General features: G+C 39.2%; 2 protein-coding genes across 5 annotated transcripts in view; both read left to right on the top strand.

Annotated features, from left to right (window-relative positions):
* Nucleotides 1-5775, top strand: part of ube2wb (ubiquitin conjugating enzyme E2 Wb) — a 9923-nt gene extending 4148 nt beyond the window's left edge. Inside the window, exons 4-6 of the mRNA XM_058376895.1 lie at nucleotides 442-597; nucleotides 1556-1631; nucleotides 3080-5775. Coding sequence (XP_058232878.1) covers nucleotides 442-597; nucleotides 1556-1631; nucleotides 3080-3093 — 246 coding nt within the window. The 3' untranslated portion in view covers nucleotides 3094-5775. The remainder of the gene's footprint in view (nucleotides 1-441; nucleotides 598-1555; nucleotides 1632-3079) is intronic.
* A 2959-nt stretch (nucleotides 5776-8734) lies between these two features.
* The window catches only part of stau2 (staufen double-stranded RNA binding protein 2), an 87221-nt gene continuing 74999 nt past the window's right edge, over nucleotides 8735-20956 (top strand). For 2 of the 4 annotated variants that reach the window (XM_058376948.1, XM_058376952.1), the window contains exons 1-5: nucleotides 8735-8809; nucleotides 12037-12121; nucleotides 12352-12482; nucleotides 12677-12836; nucleotides 14792-14927. In XM_058376948.1, coding sequence (XP_058232931.1) covers nucleotides 12046-12121; nucleotides 12352-12482; nucleotides 12677-12836; nucleotides 14792-14927 — 503 coding nt within the window. In that variant the 5' untranslated portion in view covers nucleotides 8735-8809; nucleotides 12037-12045. Of the gene's footprint in view, nucleotides 8810-8859; nucleotides 11365-11463; nucleotides 11590-11656; nucleotides 11938-12036; nucleotides 12122-12351; nucleotides 12483-12676; nucleotides 12837-14791; nucleotides 14928-20956 lie in introns of those variants that run through there. The other 2 variants (XM_058376949.1, XM_058376951.1) reach the window with 2 other exon arrangements.

Genomic DNA, 20956 nt, shown 5'->3' with positions numbered 1-20956 from the left:
TCACAGAGAAGGAGGTATGGTGTAATGGCTTCTCAGTCCCGAATGTAAGAGGTGTGGCCTGTCCTTCATAGTCTCAGTGAAAGAGGTGTGGCCTATGTGCTTGGTAGTTCCTATGTAAGGGGTGTGGCCTCTTCCTAGCAGTCTTCTTGATACAGGTGTGCTTGTTAATCCCTTTGTAAGAGGTGTGGCCTCTTACTAACTGTATCAGTCTTAGGGAGGGAGGTGTGGCCTATGTGCTTGTTAGGACCCATATAAAAGCTGTGGCCTCTCTTTATCAGTCTCATGGAAGGAGGTGTGGCCTCTGTGTCAAAATTTATAAAAAAGTAAATCATTTGTTATTTAACTTGGTGGGTAACTTTTAACAGATCTTTTATACATTGGATTATTGATTACATATCATATTAATATAACCTGATTGAGTATGTGTGTGTGTGTCTCCAGGTAATGTTTACAGGAGAGAACATTCCTGTCCATCCTCATATTTATAGCAACGGTCACATCTGCCTGTCCATTCTAACGGAGGACTGGTCACCAGCACTGTCTGTCCAGTCTGTGTGTCTCAGCATCATCAGCATGTTGTCCAGCTGCAAGGAGAAGGTACACACACACACACACACACACACAAAATCCAGAAACCTTATATCTAGTGTAATGTTTCTTGGTTGTTTTGCTGACTATAATTCTGTATTGCTCCTTTTTGACATGGACATGGAGCCAGTGTAGGTTGAGTGATTTAATTTAGACCTTTTTACAAACTGTAGTTATTTAATAACGAGTTGTCATGGTGACACTATGGTTCAAGGCTGGAAGGATTCTGGTGGAACTGATTTTACGAACCAAACAGCAATTCTTTTTGTGGTGGAAAAGCACAGTATGTTCAGATTAGTCTATCTAAAAGTGTTTTTGAACCTGTAGGATTATTCTATGCATCTTGTGTCTAGGTTATATTAAGATAAGGTTTAACAAATGAAGGTAGATAGTCAGATGCTGTATGGAGCAGAATATCCAAATCTGACTGTCTACCTCACATCCGAAATTGTACAGAAAATGTATTTATACTTGTCTAAATGTGTCTCAGAAATGGTCTCTTCCATCAGAGAGTAAGAATTCAGTATAGAACCAGGAGGAGAACAAAAACGTTTAAAGAAAAGTTGTTAGGACTGGTAATGTAATATATTCTGTGTAAAAGTCATCGGCTCCCATGGCAGTGTAATATCATGTAGAAATGATTAAATCGTTATATCATACAAGCTCGGTCTCAGACCTCCTGTGCTTTGAGAGACCAGATTCAAATCTGTTATAAATGTGCCTCAGGGGCTTCTCCATTTTGATAGGTAGGCCCTATTTATCTATCTATTTATTTATTTATTATCCTGACAGCCAAGAGACAAGAAAAACCAGAAACAAACAGGCTCAGTGATGCCTTAGAGAAACCTGGATCTGCAATGAGTCAGACTAGATTTTCTAGATTCTTTTATTTCAGGCTCAGAAAAACCTTTTGTAAAAATCCCATATTGCTCCTTTAAAGTCGATTTCACCCATTCATCTGTTTCAGAGACGGCCTCCTGATAACTCCTTTTATGTACGGACATGTAACAAAAACCCAAAGAAGACTAAATGGTGGTATCACGGTGAGAACATTCCACAGTATATAACTGATTATCAGAGACAGCAGTAAAGAGTGAACACGATAGGGTATGCTATAGGAAAGTGATCAATAATTTGGAGGGAGGTTAGCTCTCAATAGCCAGGTGTTATTTCACTGTGATAGCATGTCTCAGAGCATTTCTCCTTTTTATATCACAGCGTCTAGTTACAAATGTCATGGAACATCTGGAAAAACAAGAAAGTTGTCACCGGAGACGCATTCGGAACTGCGAAATAAGCGTTTCCTTATATTTTGTTTTTTTGTATATGTGTTGTTATTGATTTGGTGAGCTTTTCTTTCCGGAAATGCTTAGTTAGCATTTTGGAATGAGTCTCCAGTGTCAGTGGTTTATATAAGTAGGAATTCTGTTCAGTAGTTTTAAATATGTGTGTATATATATATATATATATATATATATATATATATATATATATATATATATATATATATATATATATATATATATATATATATATATATATATATATATATATATATATATATATATATATATATATATATATATATATATATATATATATATATATATATATATATATATATAATATAATATAAATAAATAAATAAATAAATAAAATAATATGTATGTATATATATACAATAATAATGTGTGTGTGTGTTCAGTTAAACCACGGGATACAAATGCCCTCCCCTACGAATTTTTACCTTTGAGAATAGAAATTTGCATCGCCATACGAAGCATTTTTGGCGTACGAACGAACCGAATGGAACGCCAGCTAAGTTGCGCGTATGTCCGGGAGCCGTTCAAAACTTCTTGGCATCAGTGGAAAGTCAAGCGAAGCCAACGGAAGCGAGTTTACAAATTTTACCAATTTTTTTTCAGTCAGTGAAAGCTGTTGCGAAAGAGTCAACCCACGATATCAACATTGCCTTTGGCATGCGTTAAAAAGCTACGTTTTTTTGTTGACAGATCGGTGGTGCATGGGTGGTCTTTTCTATTTTTAGCCCAAGCTTGGTGGCATGACTTCCTGTTAGGATCCTTGACATGGAATGCGAGGCTTGGGTCAGTTCTTTGTAAGCAGCCATACGCTTCGTATTGGGAATATTGGTAATATTTTTGGGAGGCTGGAATGAATTATCCACATTTGTTATTTCTTACGGAAAAATTCGACTTGCAATACAAATTTTTGTGTATATATAAATATATATATATTTTATATTTGACCATCAGACCAGTCAGATTCAACAGTGTTACAGTATAAATTGCAATATTCATTTTTAATATTTACGAATATGTTTTTAATAAAGCTTAATCGTAATCTGTAGTAAAAAGGTTAGGCAGTTATTGTGACAAGGCTATATGCGCATTCTTGGTCCAAGTGGCGCAGTGAGAATGGGAATTTATTTATTTATTTATTTATTTATTTATTTTTGTATGTATTTTTGCAGATGATACATGTTGATGCTGAACTTGACAACGCATTTAGAAAGAAGTACCTGCTGACGTACATTAGCACTTTTTAAACTTTTGAACTCTGAGCCTCGGACTGAAAACGGAGGGCGCGAACTTTTACTCAAGGACCAGCATTACGATGACAACAAAACGGCTTTAATCAAAGCGAAGACATCAAGAGATAAAGGTGGAAAACACCCAATCAGGATTGACCCCAGATGGATACCGGATTAAGCAATGAGTCTTAATTCCATTTTGTTTGTTTTTTTTTTTGTTTGTTTTTTTTTTAAGAAAAAATTTCGGTTTCTTAGCCGTGTCTCAAATCGCATGCTTCTGTAGTGCACTAACCCCTTGTAATGTGAGCATTGTATACAAAAGGACCACTATTATTGACCCTGTTCAGGTTACAGAGTCGAGTCAGCTAGCTAGGTTATGCAGGCTATCTTTAGTCTCTTGGCGTAGAGAGCGAGAGAGTAATTTCGCATTGCTAGTCAGATTATCAGTTCAGCTGAACTGAATTTTAGCCAAATGTTTTCAAATGTCCAGAAAAAACAACGAAAGTCCGGCATTAAATTGAGAAATTAGTACGTCCAGTTTATAGTAAAGTGCATAGTATGCAATTTGAGACAAAGCCTTTGTCTTTTTCTACTTTATTGAACCTATTATTGAATGAAATGTTCTTTTCTATTTCTGTTGTGCAATAACGAACCTGAATCGCTTGGTTCATCTGGAAACGACTTTAGCATTAAGTGCTTATGCGTTTGTGCATCTGTTTTGGTTTGATGTTTATATGCACTGTGAAATTCTCTATGAAGGCACAGAACAGTTGAAAATCGAAAACCTCACTCGATCATTTATTTCTGTTTAATGAACTAGGCATGTGCCGATAATCGTTTATATATACTCATTAATATTTAAAATGCATGGTACGTTTATTGTGAATACTTCAATAAATTGTTGGTAGAGGCAAATTTATATTTATTACACAAGAAATTATTTATTATTAATTTTAATTTATTTTCTTCAATTTTTTCCAGTTATTTAAGCTCGGTTGGTGCACCCTCTCCTTTGTTTAAAAATACGAATATACATTGACTGATCACTTTATTAGGAACACCATTCATTTATGTAGTTATTTAATCAGCCAATCATGTGACAGCAAGGTCACAAGCTGCAGTTAATGTTCACATCAAACATTAGAATAAAGATAAACTTATTATTGCAGTGACTTGGAAAACAAGGTGCCTGCTCCCCCCCCATGTTCAGCTGTCCACATTGGGTCCGCTTGCACCTCAGGTTCCTTTTCTTGCTTTTGTAGCTCATCCGCCACATAGGGCTGCTTTTCTGCTCACCATTGTTGTAAAGAGTAGTTATTGAAGTTACTGTATCCTTCCTATCAGCCTGAATCCGTTCTTTCTCCTTTGAGCTCTTTTATCGACAATGCATTTCCACCCACAGAACTGACACTTGCTGGATGCTTTTTATTTTGTTCTTGCACCATTCTCGAATTTTTGAAATAGTTGCAACCGAGCTACGCTTGAAATTCACATTTCTTCCAATCTGATATTTGGTGTGAACACGAACTGAATCCCTGTATTTGCGTCGTCCTTCTGTCACATTATTGGCTGACTGGATAATTCAATCAACTGGCAGGTGTTCCTAATAAAGTGGCTAAATATAAAAGTTATTCCAAACACCAATGCAACATAGTAGGGATGTCGGTAAGCCATGATTAAAAGTTATAAGCAGGTATTGGGATTAGGGAAGTGAAATATTTGCACTTGCCTGCGTAGTCCCACTGAAAGTGATAGAAACGTAAAACTATTTTTAAGATTGACGACTGTAACGAATGTTAGCCAGGCTTCTGCTGTTTATTTATTTATTTATTTATTTGTATAAATGGAAGCGTTTCGAAAGGGCTGCGAGTCAGACGACGTAGAGCTTAGCGATTTGTGAATAGCCATGTGCCGATACGATTTTCATATCATGATCGTCTACCATTTTAACCAAGCCTGTGACGTGATTACGTTATATTTTATGATATGTTTACCGTTACCTGTTCTTAGTGGACAGTGTTTTTAAACACTGTAGAATGTAGCGCAGAACTAGCTAGCTAGCAAATTAGCATATATGTAACCATGGGAATGATGACGATAAAGAAAACATTAGCTTAGACGAGCTCTCGCAAATTTTCGATTAGTTCCGATTCGAAAAAAAAAAATGCCTTCGTGGATGTAAACAAGCGCTTAAAAAAACGTTTCCTTTTCCTAGTCACGACCATAGATAGATAACTGGTCGCTGGCTGGCACATTACTCACACCACTAGCAAAACGCGACTTCGGTAAATTCACTTCATTGACGTAATTTTGAAGTGTTCACGATAACAATAGTGCAGACGTGGAATTATCGGCACATGTCTAAATGTGAAGAATTTTCGCTCCTGATCATCTTACTTGTGTGTTTGTTCTCCTGGTCACTCTTTTCAGGACTCAGGTACTTTCTCCCCTCAAGAAGAAATCAGCTTTTCCTACAGTTATTTTGTGTTTTATTGTGTATATATTCAGTTCTTTTTTTTTTTTTTTTCCTTGAAGGAAATATTTTGCAAAAAAAAAAAAAATCGATATGTATATTTAAATTGTGTGTGTTGCTCTTTAGTTAAATGGACATGTGTAGTAAAGAATGATTATTTAGACTTTCGTTGTTCTGAGTTTTTCTGTTTGATCAGGCTAATCCACTGGTTATTACACTGCATTATAGATGTAAGGATTATACACCATGTTGCCGAAAGTTTTGGGACACTGCTCCAAATCATTGAATTCAGGTGTTGTTTTTCAGAGGTTGGGCTCGTCCCCTTAGTTCCAGTAAAAGGAACTTTTAATGCTTCAGCATACCAAGACATTTTGGACAATTTCATGCTCCCAGCTTTGTGGGAACAGTTTGGGGATGACCCCTTCCTGTTCCAACTTGACTGCACACCAGTGCACAAAGCAAGGTCCATAAAGACATGGATGAGTGAGTTTGGTGTGGAGGAACTTCACCGAGTCCTGACCTCAACCTGATAGAACACCCTTGGGATGAATTAGAGCGGAGACCTTCTCATCCAACATCAGTGCCTGACCTCACAAATGCACGTCTAGAGGAATAGTCAAAAATTCCCATAAACACACTCTTAAACCTTGTAGAAAGCTTTCCTAGAAGCTGCTATAGCAGCAAACGGTGGGCCAGCTCCATATTACATTCATGTGCATGTAAAGGCAGACATCCCGGTTTTGGCCTGGTTCGCAGTCTCCACTAATTCATCCCAAAGGTGTTCTATCAGGTTGAGGTCAGGACTCACAAGTTCCTCCAAACCAAACTCACTCATCCATGTCTTTATGGACCTTGCTTTGTGCACTGGTATGCAGTCATGTTGGAACAGGAAGGAGCATTAAGAGTTCCTTTCACTGGAACTAAAGGGCCGATCCCAACCTCTGAAAAACAACACCTGAATTCAGTGATTTGTAGGGGTGTTCCAAAACTTTTGGCCATATAAGTAGTCTCTTGTGGCTGCTATTTTCAGAATGTAATGGTGTGAAGTTACAGTTACATTAAACAAAATGTTTTAATGCTAATGCTTTAATACATCAGAAATAATGTCCCAACAGATTTTAAACTTATTAATGAACAATATATCCAAGGATTTAATTTTGTAGAGCATCCGTGAGAAGTTCAGTATAGTGGCTAGCGCTCGCTCTCTCTCTCTCTCTCTCTCTCTCTCTCTCTCTCTCTCTCTCTCAATTTTCTCTTAAGGCTAGTTAGTTTGAATTCTTCATTTGGTGGGGAAATAAAACTAACACTGGAGACTCCTTCCATGAATGATAAATAAATGTCTCCTTACAGAAACTGTCACTGTATCAGTAATTACACAAGACTAATTTAACGTCTGTATTATTAAACTTCTAATAGAGCCAATCTCGAGTATGTGGTAGTAGGGAAGAAATGATCAAAACAAAGGTATTGATATTTGTTGCTACAGAAAATGATTCTGACCAAATAGAATCAGGAATCTCTGCTTGCTTGGTTATCTGATGTCCGAAATCAGATAACTTGATGTCCGAAATCTTTACATACTAATACATACGTGATGATTTTGTAGTGTTGACTGTCCTCGGGTCAACAAGGTACGTTTTGTGAGCGTTAGACAATCATGTGACCTCACTCATCTTTATCTAATAGTTAGCTAATTTAACCAGCTACAGAAATGCTACATTGTGTTATTGGTCTGCTGCCATCTTCAAGTAAAAGGAAAAATTGCAACGTGCTGGCCACCAATAACACCTTCTTGTCTGGTTTAAGTTGTAAGTGAATAGGATTTTCTAACCTAATAATATTGTTAAATAATAAACTGAACATCTAGCCAAGAATAAACACACTTGATGAAAAGTGCTATTTGCCCTCTTCCACATACACGAGCTCACAAGAATACGCCATCGCTTCTGCCCAGAGAGACCAATTTTACTCCCTTGGTTCAAACCCATGGATGATGTTGGTATCGTCTAGAAAGGAACCTTCAATTAAATCTTAAATATAAGATGTACACTGTTCTGCAGCATCAGTGGGTGGGATATATTAGGCAGCAAGTGAACATTTTGTCCTCAAAGTTGATGTATTAGAAGCAGGAAAAATGGGCAAACGTAAGGATTTGAGCGAGTTTGATGCAGGGACAAATTGTGATGGCTAGACCACTGGATCAGAGCATCTCCAAAACTGCAGCTCTTGTGGGGGGGTTCCCAGTCTGCAGTGGTCAGTATCTATCAAAAGTAATCCAAGAAACGAACAGCAGTGAATCTGAGACACGGTCATGGGAGGCCAAGACTCAGTGATGCACATGGGGAGAGAAGGCTGGCCCGTGTGATCTGATCCAACAGACGAGCTACTGTTGCTTAAACTGCTGAAGAAGTGAATGCTGATTCTGATAGAAAGGTGTCAGTGCATGACGGGATCAGGGCTGATTTGGCAGCAAACGGAGTGACCAACTCAATATCAGGCAGGTGGTCATAATATTATGCCTGATCGGTCACCCTTGACAACCATGGTGAGCAGAAAGGCATCTCAAAAATGCGCAGCAATATGCAAAGCACCACGATATGCATCTAGAAAAAAAAAATATTCTGCACTGCCAAAAAAATATCTGGACACGGTGCATCTATTATTATCCATTAAACATTGAACTTTAAACATGGAAAAGTTTATATAAAACGTTGTCGCGACAACTATTTGACATTAGCCAAAAGCTAACATAATTAACATTTACAGCCATTGAAACCAGACAGAAACTATTAGGCTAATTAATTCAACTTTTTAATAAAATAATACATTTAATAAATGTTATCTACCCCCCCCCCCCCTTTACACGTCCTGCTCTATGTGGAGTTTGGAAAAGCTCTTCAGCTGCTGCAGCAGGAAGTCGGACTGTACCAACGCTTGCAAAAACGAATAGGGGGACGTTCGTATACTAATGCGCGAAATTTAAATTCCACCGCGGTTATAGTTGACTTTACACAAATGTGCGGCACTCTTTGTGTTCCTTACATTTTCGCTGTAAGGCAAAGACCTGATTTATAAATGACTGAGAAGGTGTAAAAAAATAAAATAAAAATCCGGCGCACATCCGCTAGGTGGTTCGGTCCAGTGTCATTAGTTCTCTTTAGTGTTTGCCAATGTTGGAGGTCTGGCCGCGGACAGAGGTAAAAAGAAATCACAATTGAAACGTGAAGTGTGTGAGGTGGAAGTTTTTGCGCCGGGGTGCGAGCAGTGTTTGGTGTGTCCGTGTGTGTTCGAGGCGTGTGTTCGGCTGTTAAAGCTGCTGAGTGATGTGATGGAGAGGTTTTGGGTCGGATGCGCAAGGGGGACTTGAGAGATTCAGCCATGATGGATAAACACACAGCTAACAGCTAACCGTGCAGCTAAGGCTGAAATCAAATAAAAAACCAAAATACTCTCGAGCTCCTTCTATCTAATATATAAACCTGGGAAGCCTTTTAAAGCTGACCGAAACACGTAAAAGCAGATCCCCTGTAAAAGCAAGCGGTTTCTAACATACTACTCACTAATAGAGATATTCCAGAGCTGAACTAAAACATCACATCACTGCAGCAGGCATTTATTCATCAGTTATTACCATTTTATTACCATTACCATCTTATAAGCTCGCCACGATCCTCTGCCTCGGTGCTTAGTGATTTGTTGGGTGTTTGTTTGTGGATGTATTGACACTCAGCAAGTCTCATAGAAGTTGATCCCTGCTGAATGCTGGAAGGAGATTTTCCAACCTAGAACACATCAACTTGAACACATTGTATGGGAATCATCACTGACTGGTGTTACTTTGGTGGATGAGTTCCATGTTCCTCAGGAGAAGTCGTCGTGTTGATGTCACAATACTAATGTAGTTACAATGGTGTTTTTCTAGGAGAAAAATTCACCAAGCTTAAACATAATGCCTAGTGATGAACGCGGTATCGCATAAAGCGATAAGAAATACAGTAGGCTTGCTTGCTTTTGCGTCACAGGTCAATCCAGATTCCTTCAAAGAAGTTCATGCGTGTCAACTTGCGCCTCAATGCGTCTCTTACAGCAGCCAAGGACCAACCGAATACCTGCGTCACTGGAAAAGACAGATATTGTTCGGAAATTGCTCTGAACTGTAGCGCTCGCCGCCTCAAGGTTAATGGATGAAGGCGACGCTTTACAACACCCAAAGATGAAGCAGCTGCTTTTCATAGCTTTGTTTGTCATCTCACTCGTTCACTTAGCAAATCGTGTGATTAAGACTTTTCACGGAGCCTGGAACGATACACGGGATAGCATTCACAGGACATTTCTATCTGAAACCTAAAGCAGCGAAGAACTGAAGGAGATAAACGTGCAGGACAACGTTGTATGACAAATGATGTGGGCAGAGCTTTTTTTGTCCACAAAGTGGAAATAAGGGCTCAAAAATGAATCAAAGCTTATTCAGAAATAAAGTTAGTGATCGATTCCTCCAACTCGTCGTAACTGATGCGGCTTTACATCGCAAAAACAAAATAACGAGCTCTTTTTCCTTGCTGACATTTTTCAGTGACATTCAATGCGACATTAATGCTGAGATCCCAGAATGCAATTCAGCCACGCAAAACAGATGTGTCTTTATCTGTACATGACAACTGGCTCACTTTGCTCTATTCCTGATACCAGTGTACTGTCTTGCTATGTTGTCCAGTCACATTGTTGTGAGCTTTTCAGCGCCAAAGCGTGGTTCACGAGTGGACGTTACAGGATTGCGTTCAGTTAGCGAAGTCACGTATATGTTCGGTTGGAAAGCTATTTTACCACAGCTCAGTCGTACAGCTAACAGAACAGTAAATATTAAACTCGGTTAGAGAAAGTTCCAGACCTTTGGAGCTCTCCTCTTAAATCATCAACAAAGCAAACATTAAAAAAAACAAGTTAGAAACAGTAACTTTTGAGGTATTAAGCCATCTCATGTCTGTTTTAGAGAGAACGAGGTTAACAAACACACATTTGTTTATTGAAAGTAGCTAACAGAGCGGCTTTAAATACAGCGGTTCCAGCTCATGAGGATAAAAATAATGAATGCCCTCTGTCTGGCTTTTTTTTGACTATGTTTTTAAGCTAAAATCAAAGACAAGTCCTTAGGTTACTGAATATCAAGAACATCAGCTGGATAAAAACAACAACCTGAGGTCAAGGTGACGAGAAAGTAAACAAACTGTATTAATGCTGATGCTGTAAACACAGTTTAAATGGACGATCCAGCTGCAGTACTGACCTGTCTGACTTATAGAGAGACGTCTACCTTTTTCTGTCAGCGTTGGGGACGGTCACGTTTTTTTTGACCAGCATGTAGAAATTGGAGAATGTTTCAGGACATTGTCTTCCCTGTGTCTCTCTAGGGATAGCTAGACTGCTGAGTACTGAGTACTGAGCAGGGAGCCAAGCACTTGTTTATGTAGTGTGTCTTGTTTCGTAAGCGTCCGAATGTGTGTGTTCTGTAGCCGTCATGTATTAGCTAATGGCCTAAAATACACTGAATGTGTTATTCAAAGGCATTTATTGACTCCACAATAAAACCTTTGCTCTGAGTGTTCTAGAACCGTCACGCTATCGCGTTCCCCGGGGGCTGTAGAAGCCGAGGACACTTGGCCGTTTTGTAGCAGTGATTGTGGAGCAACCCCGAGGGTTCTTGCACCCTCACACAGAGGATCCAAAGACGTCGATGAGGCGGCGAGATGTAGAGGTGCCTTTACTTAGTACTGATGATTCTAGAACCGTATCAACACTTGTGGCTCTAGGAAATTCACTGAGGATTCTCAAACCTTTACACTGCCTGTTCTAGAACCTGTGCAGTGGGGATACTGAGAGCTTGGATTTGCAGCGAGGGTTCTGGAACCTTTCTACAGATTTGTGCATTCTAGCACTTTCGTGCCGCGCATTCCAGCACCTTTCCAATACGTCATAGGAGGTAGGTTGTAGAATGATTATTGGGTTACACTAAGGGTTCCCCCTTAGCACCGAGCGCTCTAGAACCGTCACACTGCAGATACTAATCTATTCGCAATGAGGATTGTAGAGTTGCACTGACTTTCCACTAATGATGGCCCAGGAACCTATGGTGATCGGGTTCTAGAACTAGTACACCAAGGATTTTAAAGTCCCCCAATGGAATGCCTAGAAAAACACCACTGACGGTTCTGTACCTGTAGTACTGAGGAATTTAGAACCTTCGCACAGAGGATTCTAGAACTTTATCTGTATTACGGAAGTTAAGCCGTAAACGTCGGGTACACGTCTGTATCTACCACATCTGTAGGTGCGTCAGCTGTATGTTCCACATCTGTATCAGCTACATACTCTTCCTCACGGCACTTCCTGTCTGAACGGAACATCTTACGGTTCTCTCCTTTCACAGATCTAGAGCATGGCTCAAGTGAAAGTGCAGACCTCAGCGCACGCCGTGCCCTCTATCAACGGCACTGTGCCCACTGTCCCGCCAGGTAGGGGTGTGTGTGTGTGTGTGTAAGAGAGAGAGTGAGTGAAAACCTTTATGGTGTCAACTTACAGCTTCTCATTTTAAAAAATGCCATTGAATGTCATGTTACAGTACAGCGGCAGTGTGAGGGGTCTGTTGTCCGGTGACGAAAACATCTAGAATATTGTTTGTTAAGAGAAGAGATTTTAAGTTCCGTCATGTCACTGTATGACTCTGTATGTGTTTTTGTTTCAGCTCCTCCCCAGGATAACATGGCAAACCCTAAAGAGAAAACTCCGATGTGTCTGGTGAATGAGTTAGCCCGTTTCAACCGGATCCAGCCGCAGTACAAACTGCTGAACGAGCGGGGGCCTGCACACGCCAAGGTACACCGCTTCAGATCCTCGAACCACTCGAGAAAACCACATGAATATTAATGCCTTGATTAGGAAACTTATTTGTACTTAAATATGTTCCTAAATATACATTTACATCTATGTGTATGTAATACATTTCATTGTTAGTGTTGCATTTCTCTAACTGTGTGTGTGTGTGTGTGTGTGTGTGTGTGTGCGCGCAGATCTTTACTGTACAGCTGTGTTTAGGTGAGCAGGTATGGGAAGCTGAAGGCTCCAGTATTAAGAAAGCTCAACACTCAACAGCCAATAAAGCGCTGGCAGAGAGCTCGCTGCCCCGCCCCCCGCCACGCATCACTAAACCAGACACACACACCAATCCAGGTACAACACTCACTACATCACCTTCAGGTTCTAGAGTGGCACTGGGCAGTTAGAGTGACCGCACACTAACCTTTCCAGCGCAAAGCCTGTGTCTTTCAGAGTGAAGACTGGGTCTTTGCACTGACGGTTCTAGAACTGTTGTTAGGGTTCTAGAATTGCCTTGATGGTTTGTAACACAGGGCATGCTAGAACCTTAACTCCGAGGACTAGTACTAGTCTAGCACTGGGGGTTCTACAAGATTTATGCTCAGGATTCTAGAACTTTTGCACTAAGGTTTTGTTGTAAATATTTAAGTTAGTGTTCTAGAACCTTCAGACTGTTGACTCAGATACATTTAGAGTAGAGCATTATAGAGTTGCACTGACTTGAGCATTGGCTGTAGAATTTCTCTATTTAGGAATCTAGGACCTTTAAGCTGAGGCTGATAGAACTTTTGCATTGTGTGCCCTAAAAAAATCTTCTAGTAGGGTTGCACCATAGGCTCTGCAACCTTTGCACTAAGTATTCTAGAACCTTCAGATTCTAGTACATGTACAGTGAGGATTGTAGAGTTGCATTGGGTTTGTTCTAATGGCCATAGATTTTTTTGCACTTATGAATCTCGGACTTTTACACTGAGAAATTCTTGCGTTGAGGGTTCCAGAGCCGTTGCAGTGCGGGTATTGAGTCTTTGCTCCGTGGTTCTAGAATGTTCACTCTGATGATTCTACAAAGTCTAGGGGCTTTGCGCTGACTTTTCTAGAGCATATGCACTCAACACTCTAGAACCATCACTTCTAATAAACAAGGTGTGTAGAGCACTGGCTCTGGACTGACTTTACACTGAGGATTGTAGAGTGGCTTTGGACTGATTCTAGAATGTTCACTCTGATGATCCTAAAAAGTCTAGGGGCTTTGCGCTGACGTTTCTAGAACTTGTGCACTCAAAACTCTAGAACGATCTCTCAGCAGATTCTAATTTTTTGCACTTATGAATCTAGAGCCTTTACACTGAGAATTGTTGCGCTGCGGGTTCTAGAGCCGTTGCAGTGTGGTTCTTGAACCTTTGCTCCGCGGTTTCTAGAATGTTCTAGAGTGATGATCCTTAAAAGTCTAGGGGCTTTGCGCTGACGTTTCTAGAACATATGCACTCATAACTCTAGAACCATCACTCAGCAGATTCTAATAAACAGTTTGTAGAGCACTACAGTGAGGATTGTAGAGTTTCATAGAATTTTTTTGCACTTATGAATCTTTGCTCTGACTTTGCTCTGACGTTTCTTGAACATACACACTCATAACTCTAGAACCAGCAAATAAATCCTAATAAACAAGGGTTTTAGAGCGCTGGCTCTGGACTGGCTTTACACTGGGGATTGTAGAGCGGCTTTGGCCACGTCGCTGATTTTTGCACTTAGGGTTCTAGAATCTGTACAGTTTACACTGAGCATTATAGCACTGTCGCATTGAGGATTCTAGAAGCTTTGCCATGAGGGTTCTAGAATCTATACAGTTTATACTGAAAACGTAAAAAAATGTCACACGGGGTGCTAGAACCTTCACAGAGAGCACAGTGAGGACTGTAGAAGCTTTAAGGTGAGATTTATCTAAAGAAGTGCAGTCTGATAGTTCTAGAATTTTCACTCTGCTGATTCACAAAGCCCCTTCACATTAAGGATTGTAGATACTTTTGTTGTGAAGCTTCATGATCCCATGCTATAATGATTCTAGGGTTCCACTGAGGGTTCTGCAGTCTTTGCACTGATTGTTGCTATTCTATTGTTTCTGTTTGCTCTCTCTCTCTCTCTCTCTCTCTCTCACACACACACTGCCTCTCACTCTGTCAGTCTTTGTACAATATATACATGTTATCTCAGCAGTCCGAGTGTGACTCACAGTAGGAGCTTTAGCACTTTTAGCAGTTCAGGTGTCTGTTAATTAATTCCACATTAGCACCTGCGTGTGTGTTCTTCAGGCAGCATCACCCCCACTGTGGAGCTGAATGGATTGGCGATGAAGCGAGGAGAACCGGCCATCTACAGGCCGCTGGAACCCAAACCCATCCACAATTACAGGGCCAACTACAACTTCAGAGGAATATTCAATCAGAGGTGAGAACTGACTACAGAGCAATGGGGAGGTTTACGAGTAAGCAAGTGCAGCACGTTCTAAGCAACAGGTCTGATGTGTGTATTTGTGAGACAGTGGTTCCATGGGAGAGGAGGTGGTGTTGCTTTTAAAGGGAATCCCTTTAGGTCAAAGGTGTGTGTGTGTGTGTTGGTGAGTGTGTGTGAGGGAGCCTCATCAGCACCAGATTAAGTGATGTAGTAAGTATCGTAGAATGTATTGAGTCCTGAATGTACCAGGAAATGAGCATTTATAACATATAATAACAATAACCTTAGTTGAATATAATCTAGTACGTGGTTCTGTTAAAGAGGTTCTGACCATCAGAAACACCACTTACACAAATCTTATGTTATGTTCCACTTTCTTAACCAGTAAAAGAAGATGCCCTAGCATTTTTAATAAGATTTTTAAAGCGTCATCTATAGAACTGAACACTTTATTTAGCGGAATTTCCAGTTGTGTCCACTAGGGGGCAGAAGAGCTCCATGTGTAATAGCTGTATTATAAACTTGTGTTCATGCACTAGCCTCCGTGTGCTATGAAGATCACATCACTTACAATTTTTAGTATTTAAAAACATATTATAATAGGAATATATTTTATTATTTCGCCCTGCTCATATTCTGCACCTGCAGTGACACACTATGCGGTAGTTTTTGCTATGCTGATGTTTATTGAATCACTTTAATCACTTAAATAGATGTAGAGTGATGATAAAAATAATAAAAATTAGCAAACAGATCATATATGCTGACTACACTGAGGTGTAAGAGTGTTTAGGGCACATTGTAATGCTACGTTAGACACTTAAGACCTTAAAGGAACTGCTACTCTTCGCTATTAGACTACTTTTGGAGTCTTGTGTACATTTTTTAATCATGATGTTCCTTTAAATTGAACTTATACGCATCATAATGAACCTCAACAGAGTCCAGCTGAGTTACACAGGTGGTCAGACACAGACAGACGCACACACAGGCAGTGCACAGAGAGGGAAGAACAGCAACAGCACGGCACACCCGTCTCGTCCCGTCCCGTCCTAAACGCTCAGAGAGACGCGTGTTTGTGTCTCCGCCGTAGATCTCTGGCACGGCGCTTGAGAAACAGTAAGACAGCAAGGAGCCGAGGCAAAATCCGATCTGTGCAAGATTACATCATTCTGGAACAGACAGACAGAGACGGGAGAAAGAGAATGAGAGAAAGGAACAGACAGACAGACGGACGGACAGAGAGGAAGAGAGAAACAACAAAGAGGCAGGGAAAGATGAAGATAAAATGTCAAAGAGGAAGAAAGTGAGAGAAGAGACACAAAGGTGGAGGCAGCAAAAGGGACAGAAAAAGAGACAGATGCACAGATGGGGTGAAAGGAGAGACAGAGAGGAAAACAGATAGAAATGGGGCAGGAGACAGAGAGAGAGAGAGAGAGAGAGAGAGAGAGAGAGATGAGGAGTTGGAAAGAAATGGAGCTAAAGCGGACAAAAGGGGAGACAGAGATAGACAGAAAAGGAGAGAGAAACATGAACAAATAAAGGGAGAGAGAGAAAAAGAGGGCACAAAGTTGGTGAGAAATGGAATCAGAATGAAGGAATAACAAGGGAAGAGAGAGAGAGAGGGATAGTTTGAGGAAGGAGACAGACGGCTAGATAGAGGGAGAAAGAAACAGATGGGAAGAATGGGAGAGACAAATGGGAAAGGGGAGAGACAGAAACAATGAAGCAGAGACAGATGGAAAGGATAGAGAGAAAGAGACACAGAGAAAAGGACAGAGAGATCGATCTACAGCTACAGAAAAGGAGAGAGAGAGAGAGGGAAAGAGAAAATAATAGCGGAAAAAGAGAGATGAACAGAAACGGGAGATGGACATTCAGAAAGTAGAATGACCGATGGACGGAAAGGGTGAGAGAGTCAGAGAGCCAGAAGAGGAGTGGAAGATGGAGAAAGAATAATGAGGATAGTAGTAAAGAAGGAGAAGAGGCAAATGCAGAGACAGGTTGCCATGGTGATATTAAACACTGCAGATGAGTCGATTCCACACCGAGACCGATCGATCCGTCACCAGATTACACATCTCCTTCACATTCGTCCCTCAAAGTGTGTATATGATTTATATGGCAGTCATCATCTTCATCATCATCATCATCATCATCATCATTATGACTCCATATTCTCCTCTATTAGCCAAAAGACAATTTGTCCTGATTTATAAAAATGATTATTGAGCCTGTAATTGATTTTCTGTGTGTCACATATGGTTAGTTAACGTGTGTGTGTGTGTAAGAGAGAGAGAGAGAGACTATATATTGTGGTTTCACTGAAACTCAGGATTATGTAGGATGGATCATGGATTCATAAATAACATATATTTTTTAAAAAGAGTATTTCAAAAAACATAATTTTTTATTATTGTTTTTTTAAGCTATTAAATAAAAACATTTTTTTAAATATTTTTGTTTTGCGTGATTAAGATCACAAAATCACACTGATATCATGAATTCTCACATTCTGTTTTCTAAGCTTTAAAGTAAAATAAATAAATAAATAAACTGAATTTTAAAATAATTCAAATATGTGTGTTGAACATAGAGGTTTATTATTATTGATCAAAATATTTTAAATGCTAGAGAGAGTGAGTGAGAGCGGGAGTGTGAGTGAGAGAGAGTGAGAGAGAAAGTTAGAGAGAAAGAGAGAGAGAGAGAGTGGGGAAGAGAGAGAGAAAGAGTGGGAGAGAGAGAGTGGGAAAGAGAGAGAGAAAGCGTGGGAGAGAGAGAGTGAGTGGGAGAGAAGGGGAGAGAAAGAGTAAAATGTAGTGTAAGAGAGAGTGGGAGAGAGAGAGTAAGTGAGATAGAGAGTGGGAGAGAAGGGGAGAGAGAGGGAGAAAGGGAGGGAAAGAGAGTAAAAGTGAGAGAAAGTGGGAGAGAGAGACAGTGAGTGAGAGAGAGAGTGAGTGAGTGAGAGAGAAAGAGTGAGAGAGAGTGGGGGGGGAGAGAGAAACAGACAGAGAGAGAGAGAGATGAATGATGTGTGACAGAAATTATTAAATTCTTGAATATTTACATTAAAAAAAGTCAGGAGGGATTTTAATCTCTTAACATGACTCTGTCCCGTTATTTAGATTTATTTATTTTGATTTATTTATCACCTGAGAAAGCAACATAAATACACTGTCATTTTTACATTGTTTGTATTTATTTATTTATTTAATTAAAAAAAAAGAAGTTTCAATTTAAATTTTCTAATAAGGAAACTTGAGGAATATTTCAGCTCAGTGTACATTTACAGTGTACACTAGAATAAATAAAACAAGCTGTATTTGTAAAACTCGGGAATCAGACTAGAAGTGCAAGAAGTAAAAAAAAAAAAAGTGTAATGATGGAGTGATGGAAAAAGAAAAATCCAGCAAAGAATCTTTTAAACTCTTAAATACGAAAAAAAAAAAAGAAGATATTTTATGGTTGAAATAAAAAAAAATAATACTGATATCTTGAATTGTCATGTTCTGATTTTCTGATCTTTAAAATAATAATAAAACATTTTTTAAAAATCTGAACAGAATTAAATAGAATTAAGAATTAAACTGTTTTAAAGTGCAACAGTGACAGAAAAAGATCCAGCAAGAACCCTTTAAACAATTAAATACAAATATATATATATATATTTTGTTATGCCTGGTTAAAATAAAAAAATAATACTGATATCATGAATTGTCATGTTCTGATTTTCTGTGCTTTAAAATAATAATAAAACTTTTTTTTTTAATTCTAAACAGAATTAAATAGAATTTTTTTGCATTCTAAAATAATTAAATTTTTTTTAGTGTAACAGTGGCAGAAAAAGAAGATGAACCCTTTAAACAATTAAATGCAAAACAAGTTAATTTGTATTTTTGTTTATCACACATATCACAAATTGTCACATTCTGTTTTCCTGAGCTTTAAAACTAATAAAAAAAATTCTAAACAGAATTAAATTGAATTTTTTTGCATTCTAAAAAATAATAATAATAATAATAATAATAATAATAAAAAAGTATAACAGTGACGGAAAAAGATAAATCCAGCAAAAACCCTTGAGAAGAGGAGACATTCCAAAAAGGGGAACCAATAAGGAACCCCCTCTGGTCCACACTGGATAGTGGGATTAATAACGTCAGGGAATTGATTGCGGTTGTGGTTTCATTGTTTCCTCCACTGTTCGACTTCCTGAGCTGATTTGTGTATGAGTGTGTGATTGCGTCAGCGGCCGTGGCTCTCAGCGGGAACAATAACGAGGGAAACCGCCACGTTCAAAATGATGATATTTCCTGCTCTGATACTGAGCGGAGAGAAACATGCTAGTGGGAAAACCTGACCCGCGGCACTGTTTTCTTATCATAAAGTCATCGTTAGCAGTATGCAACGTAACGTATCATCATGTGTGATTCAGTGTTCCTGACCTTTTTGTGGGTCGTGAAAGACTGTGGATGATGTGTGGAATGCTGGCGGATACAGTGGGAGAGTAAGAATGAAATAGCGACAGCTAACACGCAAACGACGGAATTCTGTTGATCTTTAACCGCTGGATTCTATGAGCAAGACATTACGAAGTGTCGAATAGTTTTATTGTTAGCATTAGACTGCTGATGTCATGTAAGCATACTGGAACATTTTTGTACATTGGTTTAAAGTAAATATATATTTGGGCTGTGTTATTAGGACACCTGGGACCATTAGAACATTCACGCTAGCTTGTCCAACCTAGCTAGTTGCTAGTTTATTGCTGAATTCAACTAAACTCGTGGGAACCTTGGAATTGCACTATTTTCTATAAAATGGGAAAAAACTGTGTGTTTGTTAGCAACAAGCTGCTCAGTTAACATAAATGATTGCATGAATCTCGGTTGATTAATCTAAGCTACAAACTAATAAATTTTTTTTTTTTTTTGACCCTGTGAGCGGCCATGTTGACCATAGGTCATACACCGAAGTCGATGTTAAGGATAAGGAGACCTTTCCTGACTTTCCAAGTCGACGGGGTGTTTTCTTGTCATTTTTCCCAGTCGGAAATGTGAAATTCAGACTTTCGAGCTTCTATCGAACAAAACTTCCCGGCTAGCTAGCTTGTAAAAGAATTTAGCACATTAACCTGCCATTTTTTTATTTTTACTAAAGAAGGTGAATTGCTGAAGAGAACATTGGCTAACAATTCACTTACTTGTTATCAATTAGTGGATAATTCCTATAAATTCAAGATAAATTTTGGTCAAAAATGATTTCCATATTGTTTTAAGGAAAATGTAACAGTGTTTACTGCTACATTAACGGAAAACATTTTCAGAGAGCTAGCAGAGGGAGTTAACTACCAGGCTAGCTATGAAGAAACACATCAGTCATAATATGTTGTGATGTTTAGTCATGTGTGTAGGTGGAGCAATATCAGACAGGTTTCATCATTTAGGGTTTGTGTGTTTGTTTGCCCAGCTTTGTGTGATTTCTGGGTTTTTGTGAATCACCAGCTCTCCCTCAGATTTGTATTGAAAGCTAGATAACAGATAGAGCTTTGGTTCTACTTTCTTATCTTGTTGGTTTAGGAAAGAGTAGCAGTGTCCAAACATGTCACGGGCCACAGGCAATCTGTACTTTTATATATATATATATATATATATATATATATATATATATATAAATAATCAGATGATCCGGTGTAAATGTGGCAATCACAGCACTCTGCTGTCAGTTCGATGCTGAACTGATTGATAGCACAGGAGCTGGATGCTTGTGTAGTGTTGTGTGGGGCAGAGCATTTCCAGAACAGCAGGTTTCCAGTATGCAGGGGTTAGTACCTACTAAAAGTGGTTCAAGGAAGGATAACTGGTGAACCAGCGACATTGTCATCGATTCATGTTGGGAGCGAAGGTTCGTCTGTTTGGTTGTATCCCACAGCAAAGCACATATTGCTGAAAAAGTTTGTGTTGGATAGGATAGAAAGGTGTCAGAACACACAATTCATTACAGCTTGCTGCATATGTGGCTGT

Source organism: Hemibagrus wyckioides, linkage group LG23 (genome assembly GCF_019097595.1).
Source record: "Hemibagrus wyckioides isolate EC202008001 linkage group LG23, SWU_Hwy_1.0, whole genome shotgun sequence".
Lineage (NCBI taxonomy): Eukaryota > Metazoa > Chordata > Actinopteri > Siluriformes > Bagridae > Hemibagrus > Hemibagrus wyckioides.
The sequence above is the reverse complement of the archived record's forward strand: the minus strand, read 5'-3'. Positions and strand labels throughout refer to the sequence as shown.